The 24,572-nt window shown below is 42.8% G+C and overlaps 1 protein-coding gene across 3 annotated transcripts in view; it reads left to right on the plus strand.

Moving 5' to 3' along the window:
• Nucleotides 1–23,931, plus strand: part of PEPD (peptidase D) — a 145,978-nt gene extending 122,047 nt beyond the window's left edge. For all 3 annotated transcript variants that reach the window (XM_086847814.1, XM_086847815.1, XM_086847816.1), the window contains 3 exons: nt 4,880–5,064; nt 15,302–15,493; nt 23,279–23,931. In XM_086847814.1, coding sequence (XP_086703940.1) covers nt 4,880–5,064; nt 15,302–15,493; nt 23,279–23,428 — 527 coding nt within the window. In that variant the 3' untranslated portion in view covers nt 23,429–23,931. The remainder of the gene's footprint in view (nt 1–4,879; nt 5,065–15,301; nt 15,494–23,278) is intronic.
• The last annotated feature ends 641 nt before the right edge of the window (nt 23,932–24,572 follow it).

The raw sequence follows: 24,572 nt of genomic DNA on the forward strand, positions 1-24,572 counted from the left end.
AGAGTATCAGATAATGTTTAACTTTATGAGGATAACTTTAAAAAAAAACCTCTGGCAAATGTAATGCACTAAATTTGCCATTTTTAAGTGGTACCTCAGACATCTACAAACCTCCACTGTCCTGTTCTCATGGTGTCTGAAAACCAATAACCTCCCTCATTTTCTGTTGTTTAATTAATCCGTGGTCTGTTTTATTTCATTGTTGGACATCTCCAGTATCTGGTTGCTGCTGTGGTTCATTCACTCTGTATCTCCAGGAATCTCAGGTGCTCTGGTTGCTGTAAAAGGTGGGTTTTGAGCTGGCCTCTCTCCTAAGCACGTGCTGCATGGCAGGTAACAAATCACAGCCTAATGAGCCTTGGGAGCTGAGCTTTCCTGGGGAGCCAGGCACTGCCTGTGACCTGTGTTACCCAGGATCTCATTCTGCAGAGAATTAAGAAGGGAGCAGACACCTCATCAGCAGATTTTCCTGAGTACAGACTCATTTTGGTACAAGCTGTCAAAGTCCAAGGACCCTCCAATCTGACTTTTTAAACCTCATCTGTCACTGGACTGTAATTGGTTTATAAATTGGCTTAAAGATAATAACAGAACTAACCTTTCTACACAAAAAGCACGTCTGCAACTATCATAAAAGTTCTTACACAAAAAACCACGTCTGCAACTATGATAAACTTCACCAAAGCTTAAAAATAATAGTCCTGAATATTACATGAGTAGAAGAGCCTGGTGAGTGGTTGGAGGGAGGTCAGTGCCAGCCCATGTTGCAGAACAGCCACTGAAGAAACTCACACACCCCATGGTAGAGTTGTTGTGTGTGGGGTTTGGTTGGTTTTTAACTGCTCTTTCTCCTTACCAGAGCTGATCTGGTGTTTGATTTCTCCTGTCGGCTTGCAGCAGGGCACAGAGGTCTCTGCACCCCCAATAATCCAAAAGCTGAAGTGCCTGAACATGAAGGAGCCTCCATGAATTAAGGACTCTTTTTACAAAATGTTGTTCACTCGGCACTGTTTGGCCAGTTTTTCTTCACATCTGCAAATCTGCAATCTGTTGGGCACATTGTTCCCTGGCTGCCCACAGCCTCTGCTTTGTTATTGTTTTTTTAACATGCTAAAGCTGTCCATGCTTAGATGTGTGCTCAGACATCTGAGCAGAGTATGGACACCTCTGCCCTTGAACATATTCCCACTGCAGCTCCTTGTGCCATTTCCAGATTGTTGAGTTGCACATCATGTGAGAATTCCAAAAAGTTCTGTTCGTGGCTTCTTACCAAGTTGTCAGCTTGATGAAGCTGTCAACTCTGATATTTAATTTTTCCTCCTTTCCTCTACTTTTTGCAATTATTTGAAGTTGAGTACCCACAAAGGAGAATTAGGTTAACAGAATTTAAGGACTTCTACTTTTTAAGTATACTTACTAGTTATCTAAATGACACTTGAGTGCAGGCATGCCAGTCAGTCCCAGAGACAGCTGGCCTTGCACAGACCATTGTATTACAAAGATTTCAATTGCCAGATCAAACTAATACCATTTTAGTTTTAAAATAACTTTAAAGGATCATATATTTGCTTATAATAAATGTTTGCAGCATATGAATATACTTCTGTATAAAAAGGACAAAGACATCTTCCTTAAACTACAGTTGTTCCTTTCTTCAGTGGAATTTTTTGTATACTTTTAAGTAGTTGCCTCAGTACTGTAGAATTTTTTTCTCTTCACAGAATTAATGTTTTTAATATTAAAAGAGTGGTGGGAAGTGTTTGAAGATTTGCATTTAGATCCTCTTTCTTTGTCAAATTACCTGTTAAATAGGTAGCAATCTGTTTGAACCTTATTATTGAAGTTTATTCCTAGCATGATGGGAATCCTCTCATATCAAACAAGACCAAGGGTATCACCATTTTTTAAGTGAAGACCAGAAAAATCACTCCACTTAATTCACTGTCTCTAGTCAGCTCAAAATATCTTCCTATTTTGTCTTTGCACTCAAGTAATAGTCTGTATATGAGTGTTTTATCCAGGGCTTGTAGGTTAAGTGCCTTGGAGGGGGCTGGCCACCACCCCATAGCCATAATAAACCATGAAGCCAGACAACAGAATAGAAAGTGCAATCTATCTGTAAACCCTTTGCTTTTTAATTAAGACTATTTGAATACCTATTTATTTGTAAACCAAGATTTGTATTATTTAGCAGGGTGCCTCCAGCAGAAGTTTTAATTTCCCTCTGCCCAGAGCTGCCCCAGTGCTGTCTGCAGCTCTGGCAGCGTGTGGGAGAGAAGTGGAGCTGAAATCCTTCATATCTCTAGCAAAGCTTGTGGCACTGGCTAGATGATAAAAGAGTGATCCAGAGTCATTTTGCTGGGCTCTGTCTGAAGCACCACCCTAGCTCCAAGAGAGAGCCCAAAGCTGCAGATTTTCCATCCAGCCTCATTATTTATTTCACAGTAGAGCTTTTTCTTGTCCTCAGTCTCTAATGAAACAGATAAGATGAGTAAAAACCAAAACAGACAGGGAATTAAGAGTATGGGGGAGAAGGAGAGGAGAAGTAGTTGCACTTCCAGCCAATGAGAGATAAATAAAAAGATAGGGACGAGGGAAGGAGTTCTAATGGAGTTCTCAGTGCCCAGAAACACTCAGGATTTACAACCATGGCAGTCTTTTCAGTTAGGGCAATAGTGTCATTCATTTGCTCTGTTAAACTTCTGCAGACAAATGGGTTTATGGTTTTGGTGTTTTTATTTCTGATCAGTTTGATATTTGTATCTCTTTTTGTGTCTCTTCCTCAGTTTGACAAAGGTGACTGTGTGTCTTTAAGTGGAGTCAGTGGGTTTGGATTGAGACCAGCAGTACCAGCAGAGCTGCAGAGGGAAGCTGAAGCTCCCCTTTGCAGCAGACACCTCACTCAGCTTGATCCAGAGCATCCAGGATATGGCTCTGTTTTGTCTTCCAGCCATGGAGTTCTGACCTTCATTTTTAACAAGAGAGGGTGAGGCTTCAAACAGCTGAGCAGGGTCAGATGTTGTTACGTGTGGCTCTGCAGTTATGGAGGTGAAAATAGGTGACATGTAGTAACACTCAGCTAAGAAATCGTGGGAGAGATCTTGAAAGAACATTCAGTGTCCTCAGAAAGGGGATTGAAGACTTTTAGAGCAGTTGGAGTTAGCTGCAAACTGCAAAAGCTGAACCTCAGCTTAGACAGAAATGCTCCATTCCCACAATTATAAAATAAACAGGAAAGCAACTGTGGTTCAGTAATACTTTTAGTGTGATATGTATAATATTGATGTGATGGATTATAGTGATTCCAATTTGTCATTCAATAGAGTGGATCCTAATGTGAGAGAGCTGTGAAACACAAGTGAAGCTAGAGAAGTGAAAATTGCAATACAATCAGTATTCAGAAAGATAAATAATCATAGAATACATTGAACAGTTGTTAAAGAACAGCTGGTTATAGTTGTATTGGTTCATATTGAATGAAAAATCTAAATTCCTTTTTAAAGTAGGGAAACCAGAAAAGCAGCACGTTTTGAGCAGGAAGACTGCACACATTGTGTGGGTGAGCAACACTCAGTGTTGGTTTTGTGAGGAAGCAGCAGCTGAGGGTTTCTCTGTGCCTGTCCCCTGCCTTGTGGCCTTGCTTGGCAGCAGAAGCTGTGTGCAGCAGGCTGCAGGATGGATCCCTGGCTGATCTGATGGGATCTGATTGATCTGAGCTCATTGATTACACACCCAGCTGTTCCCCAGGGCTGATGGGAGGGTAAAGGTGCATGGGTTTGGGAGAGGATGCACAGAACAGCAGCCACTTGCTGCTCACTTTGATTCTGATCTTTAGATCAGAGCCATAAAAGTCAGCTGAGTGCTTTATCCAAGCACTCCCATAGGATGGGTTTATTTTGGTCTTTGAAGCCTCAGTACTTTCAGCAAAAAGTGATAATGTAATTAAGATATGACATTTATGTTCACAAGACCCTAGAGCTGCATGTTTAACTGGATTAAAGCAAACAGAACTTGGTGGGAGTTTGGCCTTAAAAATCACTCATTTCTTATTTGTTTAATCATGCCAGAATTGAATAAGGAAAATATTCTTCAGCTGTACCTTAGCCCTAGTTGTCTTGACTCTGCAACTGCTGCTCTGTTGATGATGACTCAATGCCATGGTGAACTAATTAGGACAGTACTTTGTTACTAACAAAAGAGCTGCTTTCTTCCTCCCTCCTCTCCCCAGCAGTTTGTCAAACAAAATTGTATCCTATACCAAAATAATAGCAACCTAATGTATCCTGGCACTCTGTCTCTAGTCAAACAACAGTATTTTGTAATGCTGTTTCAGTACATGTATTAGAGGAGTTGTGTTTTACACAGCCCATTAACACAAGGGAATCATTAATTTCTGGAGAGTGTCTTTGCCAGAAAGATGTGAGCTTTAAATCTTCAATGTACGTAGAAAAGCAGTGTCCATGTCAGATGTTCTAAATGGGTATGATCATTCTTGAAAATAATTGGATTTTATCTTATTCTTTTGTTCTATGGTCTGCATTTTAAATAACTGCAATCTACAGCTGCCATTCTTACAGGAGACTCACTGATGCATTTACATCTGTATGGGCTTGCTTAGATACATCTATTAACACCTTTTCATCTGGGTCTGGATTATAAAGTGCTGCTGTTTCTCTTGTTTGTAGTTTTCTGGACTTCACAGACACGTTAAAATAGTTTTGTCTTCTTTAAAGCGTTTTTGTGAAAATGTAGTTGCTCTTTCCACCTTTGTTTTTTTTTATATAAACAAAGGGCACATGTGTTACATCTGTTTTTTGGGAGCTGTTGTTAAAAACCTTGTAGCAATAGTTAACTGAGCTGCCTGTTTGTGCTCTCTCAGGGGTCTCCTGGCCTGATATGCACCGTCTGGCTGACAGAGTCCATCTGGAGGAGCTGACTAGAATTGGCATTCTGAAAGGCAATGTAGATGACATGGTGAAGGTTCATCTGGGTGCAATATTTATGCCACACGGACTTGGACATCTACTTGGAATCGATGTGCATGATGTTGGAGGCTACCCAGAGGTTAGTGTTAGTCCTTTCTCAACTCCCCTGCAGATTAACCCCCTCAGTTCAACCAGCACTGCTCAGACTTTGTGTGTGTTACCCAGTTGCATCTCCTCAGGGGTAGAGCAGATGTGCATTTAAGCGTCTCCTCTTTTGTAAATGTGGTATTTTATGCAGTTTACTCTAAAAAAAAAATCTATCAGTTCATTGAAACATAAATTATTTATGGGAAGAAGTCAACTGATGGTGCTCTTTGGGCATTCTTCATCTGTTCAATTTGTTCTACACACATTGTGTTGTTCCTCTGTGACTCACTGCTCTGACACACCCACGTGCCCTGTGCTGTGGCAGAGCATCTCAGTCTACCTGAGCCCTGTACTGGCAAGCTTCACCTGCTCCATTCCAGATGTGAGGCAGCTGCAGGAGCCCCCTGCTGAACCTGGGCAGTAAATGCTGTGTCACATGGAAGCAAGCTGGCTCAGAGCCCTGTCTGTGATGCCCAGAGTCAGCATGGGCACTGGTGTGGAGGTGCTGTCCAGGAGTGGGAGCAGAAAGAAGAAACACCATCAAATCTCCCAGTCTTTGCAAATGTGAAAGCATATCCTCTTGTATTCTGAGTTTCTGCAGAAAACACAGAGTGATTGTCTTTTTCCTTGAATTAATTTGCTGATCTGTGACTATGATCTGAAAGCAGAACAGGTAAAATTCTGTAACCAATTAACGGCGGTCGGCCTGCAATGATAAATGAATATGCAATGAAAAATGATAAAAGAATAAAATCTCTATGGGGAATTGTACTCAAGGTTTGAATAAAGAAGGTTTACAGCAGCTTCAGAAAGATTTCAGAAGGATTGTATTTGTGTTAGGTTGTGGTTATTTGAGGCTAACTGTTTAAGGATTTTCAGTACAAAAATAGATCATTTGTCTCCTCTCATATATAATCTTTTCTTTTGCAAGAATCTGCAAAAGAAATTAAGAACGTTTTAGGTGAGGTTTAGGCATATTTTGGTACTTGTTCATGTTGGGTGGCCAGGCTACAAAACAGCTGCTATGGCTGGTTCAGTTTTGCAGGCAGGGGAGAAACATAGAATATTTGAGGATACTTATTACATTCACAGTATAATTGTAGTTGACATACAATATTGTGATAATGATGTATCAGCATCAGCTAATGAACTTACATGCAATAAAAATGAAACAAAAATCAAAAGCATTCCTATTCTGATTGTAAGGTTTCTGCACTAGCTGATAGATAAAGGATGGATGCTTGTCCCTTTGTTCCTCCAGAGTGCATTCTGTTTGTGTACAAATGGAGACATCCAGAAAAGCACAAGGACTGTGCTCACTTGGAGACTTCATAAACTTTCAAACCCAGGCCCCTGCTGTTGCATGCCTTTGCTTAGCTTGTTTTCACTTGTGTTGTGAATAACCTCTCTGAATTTGGTGGACTTGAAAAACCAGGAGAGTGTGTTCAAGACTTAGAAGGGCAAAGAGATAACTAAATTTTAGGAGCAAGTGAGAAGAATTCTAAGAGTGCAAAGGACCCTTCTTGATTTTGCCTAAAAGCTGTATTCTTTAATTTTAGAGCAGGTACCTTACTGTCAAAGGAGATTTCTAGAACTGATTCTGTGTGAGTCTGGAGCAATAAACCCTGTACACCTTCCATCTCTCAGCAGATTTCAGCTGTGTGGACTACAAGCTATGGAATAATTTTCCAACAATAGTTTTTGTTTTCATTTCACTGAATTTATAATTGTTATTATGGTATATTATATAATCTAAGGGTCATTTTTTGAAAGCAAACTGATCTATCCACAATTTTGAAAGAGCAACCTGTTACAGATAAAAATGGATGTAGGGACTGTACTGTCAAATGAGTTAGGCTCTCCAGCTTTGTACTTACTGTGTGTAAAAATGCCAGAGCTATACACAGAATTTTGTAGCTGCAAATACTAAATTTGTTTGTGTTGGCATGCAACTGCATTCTTACATGAAGAATTTTTGCATGGCTAATTTACTTTCAAAATCTAATCCTAAATAGCAAATTCCTTGAATGTGAAGCACATATGAAAGCTCATGAACAAATAGTTAATGTTTTGTATTTGCATATAGAAGTGCACAGAGATGGGTGTATGGCATCACCTTAGTTTGAAAAATTATGAATTCTGCATTCTGCAGAATAAACTCTTTAATTCTTTAAACTCTCTGTGCAGCATTAATTCCATCTCTGGTAGACCCTTCACTTCTCTCTGCCCCAAAGCAGGAGGCTTTGGCTAAGGTGAGGTACCTGGGGGTGGGCAGGGCACACCTGAGCCTGTCAGAGCTGGATCTGCTCAGCCTTCTCTGGGCTTGAGGAGCTCACAGGACCCCTGGTCCCTGCCCAGGGTGCAGGGATGCAGGGGATGTTCTTCTTCCCCTGCCCATCTGAACACGAGCAGCTGAGCACCTTTCCTGCAAGTGTGGGATGTGTCTGGATTAAATGGGAGAAGGCTTATTGTCCATGCCTCATTGTTTCATGAAAAAGCACATTTTGAAGGCATCTAGTGCACTCTGGAGAGATTTGTGGTGCTTTTTAAATGTTTACCAGCTAGCAAGATCTTCACAAAGATTTTTATAAAGCCATTTTGGTGTTTATTGCACACTGAGCCCATGCCCATAGTATCATGTTCTTTTTTCTAGCTGGTTAAAAAGCAACTTCTTTGCTTTTGGCCGAGGGAATTTCTGGGAGTATTACAAACGATTTTTTAAAAATAAAAACTTTCCAAGTGGATATTATTCCATTATTTTCCTCAAGTGTAAACAGTTACATTTGAAATAATACAATAAACGTTAATTTCCTAATTTTTATCCGTCAGAAAGTTTTGTGTGTTCCAAAAAAACTATTTCCAGACATTGTTAGCTTGGATTAGTTATTCATTGGTAGCCAAAGATTTCTTTTTTCAAAATTGGCAATAATAAGTTTTCATCTTTTCCAGTAAGCTGCTTTCACATGCAGCATTGAACAAGCACTTTCTTCTTCTTTGATAAATGTTGTAAATGCTTGCAGATTTTTTGCAAACTATACTCTGGGATATTATAAAATATAACATTTCCCTTCCTATTTTTTTCTGTGATAAAGAATAATGGGTTTTGGCCAGCAATGAATGTGACAACCTGATTTTAGGACAGTGTTCAGAGCAGTGTTTCCCAGTGAAGGAAGTGAAGGTGCTGGATTTCAGGGGTGCTGAGCAGCCAGGAGCTCCCTGGGGGCTGCGATTTTCCCCATGGGAACCCGAGCCCTGCTTTGAAAATCCTCCTGTTTCCTCTGAGGGTCCGACTGCAGCTCAAGCAGCTCTCAAAACTCAGCCCCAGTGGTACTAATCACTCCAGCAAATCTGGCCCTCAGTCAGACAGAGCTTGCTTCAAAGGGTGAAAACCCCACTGGGCTTAGCTTCTGCTGGAAAATTTAATCATGGAGATGGTTTTCTCACATTCTTTCAGTTGTTTCTGGGTAAATTCGATATGGGATATAAATGAGGGTTTGTGCCTGTTGCAATGAAGAAAATGTGGTAGGTGGCCCCAAATTTTCAGACCCTGAGGTAGATGAGGCTGAAGTTTTCATTTAAATCTAGGTTCAGTGTCTCTGGATGCCTGACTTGATTCAATTTCATGCTATATTAATTGACTATAAGGCTCTAAAGAATGCTAAGTACATTTGATGACTTTCTATAATAATAAGCCAGTTAATTTAAGTTAGGTTAATAACTACTGTGATTTTCACATCTTATGAATTAAGAGTTTAATTTTGGTTTGTTTTTTAAAATTATAAGATTTACCTTGGTTTAAATTTTTAATTCCATTCTCATGAAAAGCTGATCCTTTTGTTGTTATTCTGCATCACAAATTAAGTTTGGAGGTCTGTTTTGGAGTTCCCAAACCCTTCCATCCCTGTGCATGCTTGGGGAACATCTCTGCTGTGTCTGGCTTTAAAAAAGCTTGCTCCCAGATCCCAGATGACTGACTGGGAATTTAAGTCACCAAACATACTGGAGAATACTGGAATAATCTTGTTCTGGCAAAAACTACTTTCCTTATGTATCTGACCGTGCTGAAGCAGAAGATTTCATTTTTTTGTGGTTAGCATTGCAAATGATGCATTAATGTTTTTTTCCTTTAAGAATCAGAGGATGAAGTGAATTTACCAAGAAGCCTAAAGCTGTTATGTAGGGCCCTGCTGGTGCAAATTGCTTCACTTGCCATAACCTTGCAAAGCCTCACTCCAGCTTTGGTTACCCAGGACCTGCAAACATGAAACAACCTGTATGGAAGGCACTTAGAGTGTCTTTACTTTACAAAGAGTAAAAGGAGAAAAACTTGCCATTAGTTTTAGCTTTTGGTTTTGCAAGTGATTGTACACCTTGAGAAAAAAATTAGGAGAAAAAACATCACTGTTTCTGCTTCCTAGGATCCCCTTGAATCCTTCTTTTCTTTTTTTTTTTTTTTTTTATTCTTTGAATTCCTTTATAGCAAAAACATACAGCCACTGAGCAGGCAGCGTGGAGGAAGGAAACAGATGAGTGGAAATTGCCTTTCCATGCAGAGCAGCACTGAAATCCATGGATTTCATATTATTGGAGTTTGTTGTAAAAGACTTTGTGTGCTAACAGAGTTTTTATCTGAATGTTTATTGTCCAAATATTTCTGAAATTTTAGCAGCAACTGATGGAGCTTATGTGTTTTTGAGCAATTCATTTTAGGTGCAGTAGGAGAGAAAAAACAAAACTGTAGAGTTATGCTTTCAATTACATGAAAAAAAGTAAGGTATCATTGGCATACTTTGGGGTTTTTGCTATACAATTCACTAATGGTATTTAAAGATAAAACCTTTCTTTTGAGATTATTGCCTATGTCTGCTTTCTGTGTGCCACAAGAAACTTGTTAATTGGATTTTAAATGGTGCTTGTCTTAGTTTCATTTTAAAACAGTGTTGTTGGTAGCTTTTGCAATTCTTTCTCTCATTTCTCATAAAATTCATATAAATTTCTTCTAAATATTCTCCTCATCATCCAGGTTAATGCTGTAGTTGTCAGCTTGGTGATTTTTACTATTTGCTATTTTTTTTTCTCTAATTTAGGTTCTAAGAAAAGAGGAAAAAATATAGTCCAGATATTTTGTTATTTCCATTATGATAACACTGGAGCTTGGTAACATCAGAGGATCAGAAAGCAAAAATTTATATGGGGAGTTCTGCTCAGAACCATGCTGTAGTGATAGATTAAAATTCAGCTCCAGCTGAATTATGAGGCAGCAGTGCTTCAAATAAGTGGCAGATAATTTTTCCTCATTCCCTGCAATAGAGGAAAGTTATTAGGTAATTTAAACCTGATCCCATGGTTAATACATAGAAAAAGAAGAAAACACTTCAAGTGTTATATAGTCCAAATAGCCAGTTAAACATCACCACTTCTCTATTCCCCCAATATTAACTTTGAGCTGTGTCCCAAAAGCTCCAGCTAATAATGAGATTCTCCTGCAGAAGTGGGAGCTTTGATTTGCAAATGCCACGAGTGATATGTGGTGCTTGGGGCACATTCTCCTGTAACCTGCTGCTGATTTCAAAGGCAGGACTGACAGCAGTTCCTTCAGGTGACTACAGGCAGCTCAGGCTGCTGGGGAAAAGCAGGATAGATTGAATAAACTAATCTTCATTAGCAGCACTCAGCAAGTGAAACAAGGCTTAGAGAGAAGGGAGCAGGAGACACGCGAAATGGAATTTGAGACTTTTATTTTCCTAGCTGCACAGAGCTCTGTTCTTTTTACATTAAATGAGCTAATTGGAAGTTAGGTATATGCAGTGGGAGAATAGGGAAGAGTAAAAGAGCTGAGATTCCACTTTGGTGCTCATTTCATATTATCTAAATATAATGTTAGTATTCCGATTAATTTAAACACTTGATTGCACTTAGCTTGGTAAAGTGGTTAGGGCTTCACTGTACTGGATGTGTTCCAACTGGGACAGTCTGTCAGGCTCCAAAAAGTTCTGTGATGATTTAGCTGGAAAATAGAATGTGAAACTAGATTGTGTCACTGATGAATCTTTTACTGTGGTTCAGTATTTGCAGCTTGAGTACCTCAGGTGTTTCTGCCGTGGCTGGGGTTTGTTGCCATCTCTGGCTTGAGGAAACTTTGGGGTGATGCCAGCTTGCAGCCCCTGGTTTTGGCAGGTTGGGTGCCCTTGTGCAGCTTTGGACAGCACCTGGGGTTTTCTTCTGATCCAAAAACAAACCCAGGATCAGGCCTGAGTGGGTCTGGAGCTGCCTCTGCTTCTGATTGCTTTGCCTGGTGGAACAAGATCCAGCATGATACACAGTGGAGCTCTTCCATGAACTCCATTGTGTATCGTGAATGGTTCATATTACCCATTGAGCTGCTTAGGAGCGAGCAGTAGTTCATCTTTATACTGAGATATTCTGGGGATATTGCAAATTCTAGTCTTCCACAGCCCTTTTTCTGGGAAATAGGCAGATTTGCATACTTCCTAATTCCCTGCTTATTCCAAAAATAGTAATAGTTTGTATTACTTTACACTTAATTTGAACTTTTATTTTGCTTACATAGTAATAAAATCAGTTTACATAATAATTCTCTTGTTCCCTTGACAGTCCTTATTGCCTAGCTATGCTGGTTTTTGTTACCTTAGATGAACCATTAATTGGAATCCAATGTTCTTGGCAGGAGTACAGTCACAAATGACAGTGTCATACATCTGTGCTTACTGGGGGTGGAGTGTCTCAATCTTAAAATGTGAGCAGAACCTCCAAATAAAGTCAGTCTTAGAAAACAATTTCAGATATAATCTGTTGTTGCAATATACGGGAGAATAAACAGTTATTCAAAATTTCATTTTCACAGAATATAACTGCAAGTCACTTTTTAGATGCCTAGGCAGTAATATTTTATGGATTATTCTGTACACTTTTGGGGGGAAAAGTATCAGCTTATACTTCCTCTGTGTGCAGCACTGTGAGAAGGGTCCTGCTCAGTGGCCAGGCCTCCAGGATATAATGATGATAGAAACAGGTACCCACACAGCTGCTGAACCAGCACTCACATTTTCACTCTTCATTTCATCTGACAGCAAAACAACATCATGGTCATGGTTGAAAACAAAGCTGTGAGGTGTGGGAAGGTTCCTCCTCCAAGAAGGAAATCCTTCTGATGGCAGAAGATTCTCACTGACAAATGGCAGTGCAAGGTTGGCCTGTCGGGCTTTGCTCCCAAGAGAGCTTGACTTGATGAAAAATGGCAAGTCATCTTCTGTTTGGGGATTGTGGTTTTTCAGACATTAAAGAGTCCTCCATTTGTCCTGCTTTTCATAAGCAGCCACAGCAGACTGAGGGTTGTCAGCCCCTGGACCTGATGGGTTTGGTGGCTACCAAGGTGGCCGGCCATGAGTGGCCAGAGATCAGATGTCACTTGGGATGCTGGAGCCACAGTCTGATGTGTGTTTTAATCCAGCACTGTCCTCAGAAGAAGGGATTTTGTCATCTGCCCAGCTTGGTCACTGGCCCCTCTCTGCTAATTTCCTGTGCCAGCTCCTTTTGCCCTTCAGCCTTGCAGCAAACTGGGTTGGGGCTGTCCTCTGCTCCGAGTGTGAGTGGCCACGTACAAGCCACAGCCTTCTGGCTCTCTTCAGCCATTTCACACATTCCCTGTGAGCACCCTGCTAGCCTCTGGTCAAAGGGACAAGCCCACCCACTGCTGTCCTGCTTGCTTTTCAGCTCTGGAAAGCTGAGCAATGTTACCCTCTCTTTGAAGGCCTGCTAGAGATGCTTTCATGTTAGGGATGCAGCTGCTTCAGTGCCTGCAGAATCCAAAGACCTGGAGAGGAAACCTGCAGCCAGCACAACCCAGCACTGGGATATGATGGGGGGAACAGCAAAAAGACTTAGCAAATTCCTTCCAGAGAAGTTAAATTTTTGTTTTTGGGTGAGCAGCAATATTCAGGTGCCTTGGGCAGTCTCCCTGCATTGCTGAGAGACAAATCCAAACGTGCATTTTGGGTCTTGTTCCTGAGTTGCTGTTAGCTTCTTGAAGCAAGAGCTAAAAGCAGTATCAGCCTGCAAGCAGTCTAGACAAAATGCCTGCCATTGCTTCAGCAGCTGTACATTGGTAAATAAAAGGGGCTACTCAGGCTTTATTGTCACACCTGATGTTAAACACCAATTTTTTTTAAGCAAAGGCAAAAAAATACGGATGCTGTGCCAGGGCTGCCTTCAGAGGATGTTTGCAATTGTTTTCCTCGCTCTGTATTTGTCTTTCTAGCATCTGTCTTGGATTGGCTGCCTTGAAAAAGGCATTTACAAGTGGAATTGAGAAGTGTACTTAAAAGCCAAATATGGGTTGTTTGTTGTAAAGTAGCCGATAGATAGTTGGCAAGGCACCAAAAGGTCCAGACACTAATCTAATTGTTTACAGCTCATGGAGAGATTAATCCACAAGATTGGATGCCCTCATTTCCTTTACACATTACAATGAATGTGTGAAATGCCAAACCCCAAGGGGCAGTATGAGAGAAAAAATGGCTCCATTTCAGTGCAGTTATTGTTTCAAGTTTAGAAATATATTGATTTTCTTTGAGTTTTGATAAGAATACAAATTCAAAATGCCTTGCTTAATCTCACAGTATTCTTGTTTCCTAGGCTCAGTAAACAAAAACAAAACCATGTTTTCTTATTTTGGTGTAATATATAGTGCTCTGCAAAATCCAAATCAAACATATGACATAAAGCATATGGAACACACAATCAAAATGGGCAAACCTATGTCCAAATGTCCAGACTGGTTAGCTTAGAAATCTTGGCTACTGTAAGATGCTGTACATTGGACCAGAATGAGCTCTGCCAAGGGAACAAAAGCAGCCCCAGCAGTGCTTGGGTGACCAGTGAGCACAAAGCAAAGCAGAGTTTCTGTAAAACAGGCTTTCCCTGAGCTCAGAGAGGAGCAAACAGCACTGCAGGGCTGTGTCCATTGAGGAGGGAATGATCCAGTAGGATGAAGACGTGGGTGATTCTGCACTGGCCTGGCAGAGCCACGGGAGCTCGGCTGTGCTGCCCCAGCACCGAGGGCTGGCTTTGTCTGGGAGCAAGGGGAAGCTTCATCCTCGTGATGCCACTCATGCTGACAGGGATGCTGACACCAGCTACCCCTTCTGCCAGCGAGGGAAAGCACCGTGGCTGTGGCCAGGAGTGGGATTTGGGAAAGCTCCGTGGAGAGCAGATAAATAATGCCGTGATCTCGCAGATGTGTTAACCTCTGACTCGCTGGCTAAATGTTCCATGAGCAGAGTGTGTGTGTGCAGGATTGCACATTGCAATCCTCATTGCTCACTTTGGTGGGCCTGTGAGCAGTTCGTGGGTCATTACCATAATTTGTTGGGGAAATTTTGCTACAGTTGCAAAGAATTTTCAAGAAGCTAATGGGATTGAGATATATTTATTCTGATATTGCAATACCTGGCACATTTGAGGGGAAGAAAATTAATATCCGGAACTAGTCTTTGCAGTGTTTCTAATTCCTTGACTAAGCACATCCTCATATATCATTTTATTCTGCCAGCTTTTGGGAAGAAGAGAATGTTTTGCTAGTTTGGACTTGTTTTGACTTAACTTTTAATAACACCAATCAGCACCGTGTTGCCTGAAAGTCTGAATCTGACAAAAGTTTAGTTTAAATGGGCTGCTTTTATGAGGTCATGTGTAGACTCATTGCTCCTGAATCAAGATCATAAATGTGTAATTTTAATAACATTTGGTGAGACCAAGTATTTGCATATCCTTGGAGAAATTGTTCTCTGCTGCATAGTTCAGCTGTTTCAGCCATGACGTGGCAGGGGCATTTCAAGATTTGCGTGTCGCTTACAATACCATACTTTGCAAGGGAGGCTAGAGCAAGTAGTACTGCCAGTCATTATTTTTGCTTTGTAGTGCAGTGTTTCTCCCAAGGTAGAGAGTAACTGCACCAAGCATATCCAAAGTCAGGATTTCTGTGGTGAAAAATACAGTTGGGGTGTTGAGTTGAAAACTGGCCATCGCTCTGTGTGAAAGCTAAATGAGGACTGGTGGGAGGGAGGCAATTGCATTGCTAACTTTCAGTGCTTGATGATTATTTTTTATATTTTATGTGTCTTATGGAGCAGTCAGCATAGGAGGGCTTGATATAAAGTCCTCCACGTGTTGCCTTGGTGTGTCTGAGGGTGAGTGTGTGTGTCCTGCAGGGCGTGGAGCGCATCGAGGAGCCGGGGCTGCGGAGCCTGCGCACCGCCCGCCGCCTGCAGCAGGGCATGGTGCTCACCATCGAGCCGGGCATCTACTTCATCAACCACCTCCTGGACCAAGCCCTGCAGGACCCTGCACAGTCCTGCTTCATCAACAGCAGCGTCCTGCAGCGCTTTAGAGGCTTCGGCGGGGTGAGTCACTCCTAGCGGCTGTTTCTATTCATCGCTTTTCTCTTCGTTTGCCCTCACGACGTAGCTGAGGAGAAGTCTTTTGGGAGTTGTAATGGATTGCATGTAGAGCTGTTCCTGAAGCAGCACCTTGGGTCACTTGGTCCATTTGGCTCTGCAGACAAACTGGGGGGTTTTATTCTAATTTTTCAATGTGGTTTTATACTAGTGATTAATGATAGACCCATATTTTCCCATTGACTGAAACATCCTCTGCCAGCACCATGCAGAGACTTGCCAGGTAGGTGTCTTGTCTAACATGTGAAACACGTATGTTGTGCAATATGAGACTGAGTTCTGCAGTCCAGAGTTAGCTTCCTTGACAGCAGCACAGTCCAGTGCTTCCTGCCAGGGCAGAAGAGCCTGATGCTGTTTAAGCAGGGGTGGCATTAGATGAAAACAGCAATAATTGCTCTTGCAGGATTACTGACAGAACGGCTGTCTTGGGGGAGCCTTCCCTGTTTTCCAGAAGAATGGCTGATGGGTTTCCAGAGCACCTGTGCCCAGACAGGCTCAGGCAGCAGTGTGCACAGGAGCTAGAGGTGATCTGGGCAATCATTGCCATGCAGCAGCTGCTGGGCAAGTTCAGGGGCCTTGTTTGTACCACTGTCCATTCAAAGCCACCCTCGCAGAGCATTCAGCACTCCCAGTGGGTTTTTATTTCAGAAGGGTGCCACATTGTTCTGTGAGCCTCTGTGTTCCTGCACAGAGGAGATAGAGCAGGCAGCTGCCATGGCCCATCCTCCCTGTGGCTCCTCTGCTAAGTGTCAGTGCAGTGAGCAATCACTGGCAGTGCTGGTGGTTTTCTGGTATGAAAAGTCACTCATTAGGAATTGTCTGCTGTTGCCATTGACTGATTTATCACTGTACCCCAGCCTTGAGAGGGTGATTACTGTAGCACTTTGGTCTGGGCTGCCTTGGAACCACCAGCCCTGACAGAGGAGTTGTGTGTGCTATCCCTGGTCGTGTGAGCCAACCAGGCTCCAGGGCAGCCACCCATGATGTGGCTGCAGCCTTATTAAGAGACACAGGACTTTACCCTTGCTGGTATTTAATTCACTGCTGAGGTCTGGGGCATTATCTGTCTCTGTGTTGTTTCTTTATCAGGATTTTCCAGCCAGACAACCGAGGTTCTGGTGAACAAAAGGCAGCTAATTCTGTATTTTCTTACTGAGCACATTCTGTGCTTGTGTAGCTTCACACTGCAATGGAAACAGGTTTAACTGTCTTCATTTTCCTTGTAAACATTCAGTGGGAGTTTTTCAGCAATGGATTGACTCCTGGTGAGCGTTCCCTGAAACTGCTCAGCAAAGCCCACATTTTTCCCAAATGTGAATGTCCACTGCATTTCTGCAGCCTGAGGTGTGCCTGTGGCTGCACAGAGCAGGAGTGACAGCATGGGATCTATACCTTGGTCATGAGCTGCTGGATCACTTTTGTTCCAGAGACTTCAAGCAAACTTTGTTCCCTCATTTTTGCTTAGCTTCCTGTAATGATGACTTGTAAGGAGAGCCAGCCAACAAAGTTTGCTAAAAGAAGGGGCAGCCCAAAAACGATTGAGCAAAAATCTAAATCTCTGATCCCCCTGTGAACAATACATTTTACTTAGAAGGAAAAAATAATAATACACACGTACCCTGAGCCAGATGTTGTCACTTGATTTTGTCCAGGAGAAGAATGAAAATAAAATCTGAGACTGGAATACATCTGAATATTTCTGAAATCTTCACAAAAGCTGAATTATAATGCAATCAAAATAAGTTTTTCCATCTTTACCAATTTGACTTGATTCTGCATAAATAAAAGATTCAATTTTTGCTGTGTAGAGTGCTTAGTTATGAACAAGATGTTTCATTCTAGTTTATCCAGAGTAAGTGAGTAATTCTCACAAAAGCATTCCAGAAAACTTTCTTCCTATGGGATTAAAAAAGATCTTGTAAAGCCCAGTGTTTTTACTGACAAATATTAATACTACAGGGGCTAGGATTGGTGTCAATTCTAGCTAAAGAGTTCACTGCAGCCAGTCCAGTCTTCCTTTTGGTGTAAAAGTACAATGCATTCTACAAAAAGAAATAAATTTCCCATTTCCCTCTGCAGGAAAGCACTAGAGCTCAGCACTAATTAAAATGTTCTTAATTTGGTTTAGTGTAATTCACTTCAAAAATGAACTGACATTCACTGAAGTAACACCACTGTAATTCTAAGTCTGTCCACACAGGGAATTTGTGGATTTTTAATAAATTCACCTCCAATTCCCATCTTTTTTGGGCTTTGGGATAATTTTCTCGACTACGACAAGTCTCTGCATTGAGAAGCAAAGCTCTTGTAGTTCCCAGAAAGGGGCAGGACTGTAGGCATTTATTGTACTTTGTGCTGCCATGAAGAGATTGAGGAGCAGGGGAGAAGGGCAGGTGAGGTTTCTGTGGCTCCATCCGGCCCCAGGCTCAGCCTTCCCCCTGTCCCTGCTGCTCTGGGACTCCTGATCCAGGCTCTCACCAGAGGAGAGGTCCCACCAGAGGGAGGCAAGCAGTGCTCAGGGGATCTTGCCCTGTCTGAAGCTCTTCACCTGACAGCTGTTGAGGTCAGGCCTTCCCAAACCCCCTCAGCCACTTTTGGGACGTTTCAGTCCTGTGTTCTTCAGCTCTCCATCTGCAAAAGCAAGGTCCAGTTTCCCGAGGTCATCGTTCCTGTGGGACAGGGGCTGCTGGACGCTGGCACCGTGCCTGGCCCAGGGCACCTTTGCTCTGCCTGGACTCTGCCCCACAGGCTCCTGAACAAACACAGATGTGCAAACAGAGGGATGTGCATACATGTGTGTCGCTCAGGAAAAGCAGCTGAATCCTCGGGGAAGGGGAAATGCTGACTCCAAATGCTGCCCTTTAGGGTTTGACATTTCCATTCTTCATAAGCTGATTACTGATTCATGCAGTTCATATGATGTTTTCTCAGAGACACAGTAAAGCCATTCAGTCTTTTTTTGGCCTTACACATTCAGTCTCTGTTCAGGCTTTATTTTTCCCTAGGATTTGTAGAACTAGCACTAGACTTAATATCTGAAAACTATGCAACTTAGAGAAAATGCTGAAAACAGATGGGTGTTAAATGCATTACTTTCTTTCGTTTACAGATTGTTCTCATTTAAAAATTAAACAGATTTACAAAGAGCAGGAACTTGAAGATCCGCTAATATTACAATATTTTTCAAAACAATAGTACTTCTCTTACTCAGAATAAATGCTAACCAAATAAAGAGCAAGATATTTAACTGCTTCTACCTTTGGTTCAGAGGGACATATAGTTGTCTCTGTCCTGATTTTTATTCTTCAGAAGATTAGGCTCTGTTTCTGAATTTATGGTGAATTTGTACTGTGAAATTAAATTGCTTATTAGGCAATAGACTTCATGCTCATCTACTTTTTAACATTGCTTATTGTATCTCAATAATGGTGCTACACAGAATTTCTTCAAAAGTTTCATAGGAAAGCAGTTGTCACAATGTACATACTTCCTTTAAAAGTTCTTCAAGGGAAGTGATAGGTGTAGGCAACCCAAAAGCTACTGCTAGTTGCTTATAAACCTTCTTTAAACCCTTGTCTAATTAACTTAATTAGGTTAAAGTAAGACCAGCTGTTTCTAACCTGTATTTAGCTTGTAGTTTAATGCTGCTTTTTGAGCCTGGATGAAGGGACTGGGCACCTGAGGCTTTTTTCCATCTGTATCAGTTAATCTAATAAAATACATGGCCTTACCCTGCTAATATTCATCCTCTTCTATAAAAATACAAACATTTAAATGTGAACATTTAAAAGGAAGGTTCTCTTGACATGGGGACTTGGTTGTGAATGAAACCTGCTTGTGCCAGGAAGACTACAGCATGGGATGGGATTCACTGAGCACAGAAAACACCCTGGCATAGCCACTGTGAGTAACAGCAGCAAAGTGCCTCCCCCAGCCCTGCCCCTGGGTTTGATGCAGCAGCTCTGCCTCCTGACCAGTCCCTCTGAGATACAGAAGTCAAACTCTGCCCGTGGTAAGTTTGCTCTGTTAAAAATTGTTGGTAAGTGGCTGGCTGAGTTGGAGTGAGTTCCCTTGGCTCCACCAGCTGCCTCTGTAGGAACCGAGGCACAGGTCCTCCAGCCACACGTGTGTCCCATGTGTGATGGCCACATCCTCTCATCATTTCCAGGCAATGTCCCACTCTGAGGTCTTGCAGTGACAGTGTTGCTGCTTTCCACAGCCATAACCAAACAAATGATCAAGAGATTTTTTTTTTTAAAGGGGGGCATTTCACCGGTTGCCTTTTTTGACATCTGGGATCAGTCATCATGCAAATCTGGATTATTTAATTGGCCAAAATAGTTTCTTGTTTGTCAAAAGCCTTGTATGTATATGTATTATCATCCAAAAGACATTAATAAGTCTTCAGCCCCGTTTCCCTTGGCAGGTAGCACAGGAGGCTCTGGGGAGCGCGGCTGTGTTAGTGAGTCAGGACAAAGTGCGAGGCTGTTCAGAGCTGACAGCAGCCCAGCCTTCAACTCCTGTGCTGTCCTTGGCTCTGCCCCACTTGGGGACAGAGTTGGGTCCAGCTGAGACCACGAGCCACATGGGCTGTTGCTGGAGCTAGGCAGTTGTGCAATCAGGTCTATCTAGACAGATCATGCCACTACCCTTGATAAGAAAAAGGCATTTTTGGAGCAGTCCTGGCATTCCTGGCCACTGCCACTTTACAGGAGTGGTTTTTCAAAGTCTGCCTTTTCACACCAAAGAAATAAAGCCTCCCCTAGGGTTTTACAGAGCACCCTGAAAGCTGGGGGTGCAGTGAGGCTCACACTTCAGTGCCCAACTCCAAACCACTCTGTAGCCCTGAAGCAAGCAGTACTAATGAACAAAGAGCCTGCACACAGGGACAGCTCTGAGAGCAAGTTTCATAACCACTGTCCCCTTCTGGGAAAGGCAGTCCCACGCCAGTGAGCCTTGCCAGGCAGATCCAGCATCTTTTGTCCATTTGGACAGAAGACAAGACCAAATGACAGGGTCTCCTATGGGGAAGGTTTTGCAGGTCCTCTGAAGCTGCCTCTTGCTGCTGCTGGGTTTAAACTCAGGGTGAAGCTTGGAGGGTGTGAAGGAAAGGAGCAAATGAAACCATTTCCTTCCCCTTGAAAGCCTGTTCCTCTGCACTCATGGTGCTTTTAGGCAAACTAAAAATTATGCGTTGAAAATGAGAAATCTGACTTCTCTCTTGTGGCAAGCATCCATTTCAGGTGAGATTCATCCAGCAGAGGAAGGGTTAGATTCTGGGGAAGGAAGAGGTGTGTTCCTAGGGAGTGCTGGGTGATCCCAGGGACTGGTGGTTCTCTGTGCCTCCATCCACACCCCAGAGACCATTTGGAGGTGCTGATGCTGAGCAGGCTGATGTGAAGTACTGGCTCTCCCACTTTTCACAGCAGATGACAGCTGTGGATCCATGGCAGTGCTCCTCCTGTACAAGGGGTCACTGGGCAGGGCCCTCATCCTCCTCCATTTGGTCACTCTCAGTTCCCTGCCTTTGGCAGCTCAGCCCCTGAGTGCTCTCCTCATTCAGGATGTCTCACTTCTCACCTCCACCAGCATCTCCCTACCTGGACCCCTTAGCCAGTCCCAGCTCTCTTTGTCACTTGTCAATCCTGTCTCATCTCACTACACTTTCCTTTCCCTGGTCCTTTCATCACTCAACTTTCTCAGCTCCTTCCCCACCCTGATTTTCTTGTGTGGCCTAGATAGAGAACAGCAGGGACAGGCACCTTGCCCCACTTGTTCTTCCCCACTATTGTCCAGCTTTCATCTGCTCTGCTTTTAAGTCAGTCCATCCTCCCAAAGAGTGCAGAAGTGAAGGCATGAAACACTGGACTGGAAAACACAAACCATTTTTCTTGCTTTTTTGCTAGTGTTACTGGTTAAGCAGATGAATTGTAGCTGATACATCGCTGTAGCTGGGGAATTTCAGCTCAAGCAGGGGGAGCTTTATGAAGCTGGCAGTGCTTGGGAAAAGGCTCTCTCTGTAGGCAGAGTCAGTTCTAGCTTTGGCTGGCCTTCCCTCTGCTCTCAGACTTACTTTTGCACTGTCATTTTTACTTTCCACATCACTGCTGTGTCCAGCTCCCTTTACACTGCCTGGGCCTGCCAGTGTGATGCTTTGGCTTTTGCCAGGTGTGTTCCTGGATTCTGGCACTCCTGCAGGGTCAGCCTGGTACCAGCAGGATTTTAGCAAGGTCCACCCAAGCAGGCTGTGCCCAAGAGCCAGCAGGACAGGCACACAGCAGGATTTGCCTTTGGATGCAGTGGGACCCTCCTGCTGTAATCCTTGGGTTATGTTTTGCTCAGCAGTCAAATTTGAAGCAGTGAATTTCAAAGCCCATCCTGGTAAAATCTGTTCAAGTGCAGAGTCACTGCTTGTGCTGCTGATCTCTCCTGCAGCCTTTCAGGCACACTGAGCACACAGAGCCTCACAGCTTTCAAATGTACAGCTGTCCAAAATAAATGTGTAAACTCAGTGGAGTTTGTTTATTTAATTCTGCTTTATAATACACTTAACTTGATACCAAGTAAAAGAAATAATCTGGCAAAGACATCATTAAACAGTTTAATAAGGACTGGATGACTCATTTTGTTTAAACAAATGGATTATTTTGCAATCAGAAGTACAAATGTTAACCAGCTTTATTTTTAGTTGAAAATGTCAAGAGGTCAGAAACAATTAAAGCAATTGTAAGGTGGGAGTACCCAGGGTTTGTGTTCTCTTGGATTTGCACCTTACTAAAATTGCTTTTATTGCAGCTTAGCAACTTAGCAACATTCTTCTGATAAGATAACGGGAATGACTGGGTAGGCACATTTACTGGAAAGAGAAGATTAGAGACAAACAGAAATGGAGCACACTTTTCATTTTAATAGCAAGGGTTGAAAAACTGAGAGGATCTCCTTATTCCTTCCAGGATTTGAAATTTAGTGATTGTATTTTAAAGAAATGTCTGACCTGCTTAGAACTTTCTCATCAACTCAAAATTCAGTGTTTGGAATATCAGCTGCAAGCTATTTCATATTCTAAGTTTCACTTTGCAAGTTTATTGTGATTAGAGAAAAGTTTTAGGTGCAAAGAGAAGCCACCTGAATTGCAGCTCAGCACCAGGACAGCTTTGAGAGCAGACACTGTGGGTGTCAGGAGGCACTGTCCTGAGCAAGCCAAGTGCTAATAAGGCTGGAGGCAAATCCAGGGAAGAATGTTCTTTTTACTGCTCCTGCTGTCAGGGTGCTGAGATTTACTGGCTCTGTAGAACAACATAGCATGAACTCACTGTTGCAGCACCTTGCTCAGACTGTCCTTGGTGCACCCAGTGCAGCAGAGGCACCCGAGGGGCCACCACACACCAGGGCTCACCACCAAGCTCTTGTGATCCCAGCAAGGTGCCAGGGGCCCAAGGGGAGCTGGAGCCTGCAGAGCCCCGTGCCCAGGTGCTGCTGGTGACTGACAGACCATTCCCTGCTGGTGCTCACAGCCCATTCCCTGCTGGTCTCACAGCCCATTCCCTGCTGGTCTCACAGCCCATTCCCTGCTGGTGCTCACAGCCCATTCCCTGCTGGTCTCACAGCCCATTCCCTGCTGGTCTCACAGCCCATTCCCTGCTGGTCTCACAGCCCATTCCTGCTGGCAGTGTGGTGCTCAGCCTGGCTGCTGCCCTGGCTGCTCCCCGGTAACCGTGTGCTCCCGTGCAGGTGCGCATCGAGGACGACATTGCGGTGACAGCCACGGGCATGGAGCTGCTCACGTGTGTCCCACGGACCGTGCAGGAAATAGAGGCTTTCATGGCAGAAGGCCAGAGCGGTGCCAAATCATTTGACTGCCTCTCCAGCCAAAGGCAGTAACCTCCAGGATGATACTGCCTCACCTAATCAGCCATCGTTCTGACTTAATGCTGCGGAATATAAAATAAAATGCATCTAATTCTTAATAGCAAGAGAGGCAGGCAGGCTGTTAGCTGGAATAATTCATGTATTAAAAACGAAGATAGAGGGCCCAGGTAACTCAACTGCTGCTTGCAATCAGCAGTTTACGTGACCAAGTGGCAGCTAAACAGCCCTGCTGCCTTATCACTGGGGCTTGTACTTCTGTCAGATCTCAGCTCAGATGTATCTTGCAATTAAATCTGAATTTTGATGATTGGGACTCTGAAATACCAAATGGAATATCTGAAAGCTATCAGCAATTGTAACACTCTGAAGTTCTTTTTTAAACATTATCACAAGTGCTGTGGAAAACAGAAATAAAAATCAGTTGTTCTCGGTGGACATAATGACACATATTTTTCTTATGGATCTGTATCCACGCAGTAAGAATCAAATTTTTATTAAAATTCACCTTGGCATAATTTATGTTGGCAACTTTGTGGTCATTATGCTTTTCTGCTCCAGTTCCTGCTTAGGTCTGACTAGACCCTAGTCTAGTCAGAGTTTTCTGCTCTGGAGAGTGGCTGTACTGATCCTTCACACCCATGCCCATTAGATTTGTTCATCTATTTTTTCCTTAAAAACATAGATTTCTATGGTGTTTGTGACCCTTAAAAGTTGAAAGAAGGGAATATCTTTGCTGCAGGGCTCATGGTCATTCAGCAGCATATGCTGTGCAGCACGATAGAGTTGTTTTTAAAAGTTCAGTGTTAAGACTGTTCAGAATGAAATCATGTGAATTTTATTTGGGTACCTTACAAACATATTAATATTGGTCACAAACTGATTTTTCACTCTTGCAAGATTTAAATTACCAAGAAAAGCTTTTCTTTACTGTAAGTATTCATCAGCTTGCAGGATAATAAATACTATGCATCATAATCATCCTTGCATCATAGAATAGCACTGGGTGCTGGTAACTAGATAAAAATAGTCTTTCTCACTCTACATACACATCAGAACTGTTCAATATTCAGATTCTGCTGCAAATTTGACTTCTTGCAGTTTGACTGCAAAGCCACTTCAGATCATCCCTGTGCTGTGCTGGGGGGAGCTGAGGCCA

Source organism: Cyanistes caeruleus, chromosome 12 (assembly GCF_971803275.1).
Source record: "Cyanistes caeruleus chromosome 12, bCyaCae1.hap1.1, whole genome shotgun sequence".
NCBI classification, from domain to species: domain Eukaryota; kingdom Metazoa; phylum Chordata; class Aves; order Passeriformes; family Paridae; genus Cyanistes; species Cyanistes caeruleus.